Here is a 3,347-nt window from a genome sequence, read left to right as displayed (position 1 = left end):
CCCTTGTTATTATTTTGCTCACTATATTGCTTGCAAAATGTCCGTGGTGGTCATGTGACCAAAAGCCAGTGTGCTCGAAACGCGTCTGTTTTTGTGCCCAATAAAGAAATTCTAAATCGTACCTGGCTGGTGTGGCTTGTCGTCCCTTCGTTCAGCGGGAGGATCGAGTGGATATATATATATATATATATATATATATATATATATACACACGAAAACTCCTCCACGCCACTTCCAATCCACACGGACCAGCGAGGCGTTCACACAGGAGACGGACCACAGGATCAGTTACAGGTTTTCTTTATTTTGGCAGATACAGCTGGAAAAAGTGCATTACACGTTTCGGGCTACGCAAGCCCTTGCTCACATGTGTATATATCCATTGTCACATTCCTTGCACTTGAATGGTTTTTACAGTGTGTATTCGTTGATATTTTCTTAATGTTAATGATTCACTAAAGCTACTTTTACATTCATGGCAATTATATGGTTTTTCCCTAGTGTGTGTCCTCTGATGCTATTTTAGTTGTGATAATCGACTAAACCTCTTCAAACATTCTCTGCAATTATATGGTTTTTCTCCTGTGTGTGTTCTTTGATGGTGATTTCGGCCTGATAATCGACTAAAGCTCTTCATACATTCACTGCACTTGAATGTTTTTTCCTGTGTGTGTTCGCGGATGAATCCTTAATGTTGAAGATTCACTAAAACTACTTTCAGATTCACTGCACTGGCATGGTTTTTCTCCAGTGTGAGTTCTCTGGTGCCGTTTTAGGCTTGATAAATATATAAAGCTCTTCCTACATCCATTGCACTTGAATGGGTTTTCCCAAGTGTGTGTATTCTGATGCTGTTTTAGGTCTGACAATCGAATAAACCTCTTCTCACATTCACTGCACTTGAATGGTTTTTCTCCTGTGTGTGTTTTCTGATGCTCTTTTAGGTGTGATGATTGACTAAAGCTCTTCAAACATTCACTGCACTTAAATGGTTTTTCCCCTGTGTGTGTTCGCTGATGATTCCTTAATGTTGACAAATCACTAAAACTACTTTCACATTCACTGCACTTGAATGGTTTTTCCCCTGTGTGTGTTCGCTGATGAATCCTTAATGTTGAAGATTGACTAAAACTACTTTCACATTCACTGCACTTGAATGGTTTTTCCCCTGTGTGTGTTCTCGGATGAATCCTTAATGTTGATGAATTACTAAAACTTCTTTCACATTCACTGCACTGGAATGGTTTTTCCCCTGTGTGTGTTCGCTGATGCTGTTTTAGGTGTGATAATTGATTAAACCTCTTCACACATTCAGTGCAATTATATGGTTTTTCTCCTGTGTGTGTTCTCAGATGGTATTTTAGGTCTGATAATCGACTAAAGCTCTTCAAACATTCACTGCACTTGAATGGTTTGTCCCCTGTGTGTGTTTGCTGATGAATCCTTAATGTTGAAGATTCACTAAAACTTCTTCCACACTCACTGCACTGGAATGGTTTTTCCCCTGTGTGTGTTCGCAGATGTTGCCTTAATGCTGATGAATCACTAAAACATCTTCCACACTCACTGCACTGGAATGGTTTTTCCCCTGTGTGTCTTCGCAGATGTTTCCTTAATGCTGATGAAACACTAAAACTTCTTCCACATTCACTGCACTGGAATGGTTTTTCCCCAGTGTGTGTTCTCTGATGCTGTTTTAGGTCTGATAATTGAATAAACCTCTTCTCACATTCACTGCACTGGTATGGTTTTTCCCCAGTGTGTGTTCTCTGATGCTGTTTTAGGTCTGATAATTGAATAAACCTCTTCTCACATTCACTGCACTGGAATGGTTTTTCCCCTGTGTGTGTTCGCAGATGTCTCCTTAATGCTGATGAATCACTAAAACTTCTTCCACATTCACTGCACTGGAATGGTTTTTCCCCAGTGTGTATTCGCTGATGCTGTTTTAGGTGTGATAATTGATTAAACCTCTTCTCACATTCACTGCACTGGAATGGTTTTCCCCCTGTGTGTGTTCGCAGATGTCTCCTTAATGCTGATGAATCACTAAAACTTCTTCCACATTCACTGCACTGGAATGGTTTTTCCCCAGTGTGTATTCGCTGATGCTGTTTTAGGTGTGATAATTGATTAAACCTCTTCATACATTCAGTGCAATGATATGGTTTTTCCCCTGGGTGTGTTCGTTGATGTCTTTTTAGGCCTGATAACTGAATAAAGCTCTTTACACATTCAGTGCATTTGAATAGTTTTTTCCCTGTGTGTGCTTGCTGATGGGGTTTTAATATTGATGACAAACTAAAGCTCTCACTGCATGTGTCTGAGACTTCTCTCTTGGTTAGCGTCTCTTGCTCGGGTATATACTTGTTTACATCCATTGACTGTACATCCTGAAGGGCCAACATGACTGATAAAGCACTTGTGTTATTCTTGCATTCCCTGTATGAGTCGTATTTTGCACGTTTGTTTTCTGATTAAAGAATAAAGTGCAATGGTCACCAACTACTTTCCAATCACATAACGTGTGTAATGCTTCTTCGAGGCGATTGTGTCTTTAGACTGGATAATGGTTCTGCATGCTTGCGGGTAAAGATTCATTGTCCTTCTGGCCGGTGCACAGTGGAACAGTGCTCTGTATTTTAGACAGCTGAACCCCTATTTCTTTTAACCTTCACTTGTCTGACTCCACTCCGTTGCGCTTTTCAATGGTTGCTGTGGATTGGTCGGAAACAGTTTGCAATACACCTCTAGCACTGAACGGTGGCCTGGTATTATTTAAGGAAGCAAAGCACTGCTGTAACCACCTCATACCAACCTCATGATCAAAGCTGTTATTGGACATGTTTACACAAGAGGAGGTTTATCAGTGTTGTCTTAATTTTCTAGAGGTTATTTCTTTGTTTTGAGGCATGGAGGTGCACAGCTGAGACTCGTGGAATCACTGAATTTCTCGTGTCCCTTGTCTCTGCTTTCAGGATGTCTCAGTTTATGTTCGGGTTCGGCTGTCTCTGATGGCACTTATGTTTTCCTGAATACTGGAACTCAATATTTCGGACTTCGTCTTTGCAGATTTACAGTGTTATCTTCCTCATTTTGAAACATTTCGTACAATCAAAGATTGTTTTCTGTTGGATGTAAAGAGATTTAAAATTACTTAAAGGGAAACATAACGGAATGTGCATACACAATTTTTAATTGATTGTATAAATATCTCTTGATTACCCTTTCTGAAACTTATGAAGGCATATTTAACCATACACAGAAATTTACATAAAAGTTGCTTTGACTTTCACATCTTACTTATTTCAGCAAAGGTGTTCATGAGTAAGTTAGTAAAAAAAATA

At 39.6% G+C, this 3,347-nt stretch overlaps 1 protein-coding gene across 1 annotated transcript; it reads right to left on the bottom strand.

Moving 5' to 3' along the window:
- Positions 1-636: 636 nt before the first annotated feature.
- LOC144807642 (uncharacterized) lies at positions 637-3,124 on the bottom strand. Its single transcript, XM_078673265.1, has one exon. It carries the CDS (start codon positions 2,406-2,408, stop codon positions 642-644), a length of 1,767 nt encoding a protein of 588 aa, XP_078529391.1. The 5' UTR covers positions 2,409-3,124; the 3' UTR covers positions 637-641.
- Between the last annotated feature and the right edge of the window lie 223 nt (positions 3,125-3,347).

Source organism: Lissotriton helveticus, chromosome 1_2 (genome assembly GCF_964261635.1).
Source record: "Lissotriton helveticus chromosome 1_2, aLisHel1.1, whole genome shotgun sequence".
In the NCBI taxonomy this organism is placed as follows: Eukaryota; Metazoa; Chordata; class Amphibia; order Caudata; family Salamandridae; genus Lissotriton; species Lissotriton helveticus.
Note: the sequence above shows the minus strand (reverse complement) of the source record. Positions and strands in the feature narration are given on the sequence as shown.

Excerpts from the sequence above, each read along its gene's own strand:
- LOC144807642 (XM_078673265.1), bottom strand. The coding sequence starts at position 2,408 with ATGTTGGCCCTTCAGGATGTACAGTCAATGGATGTAAACAAGTATATA.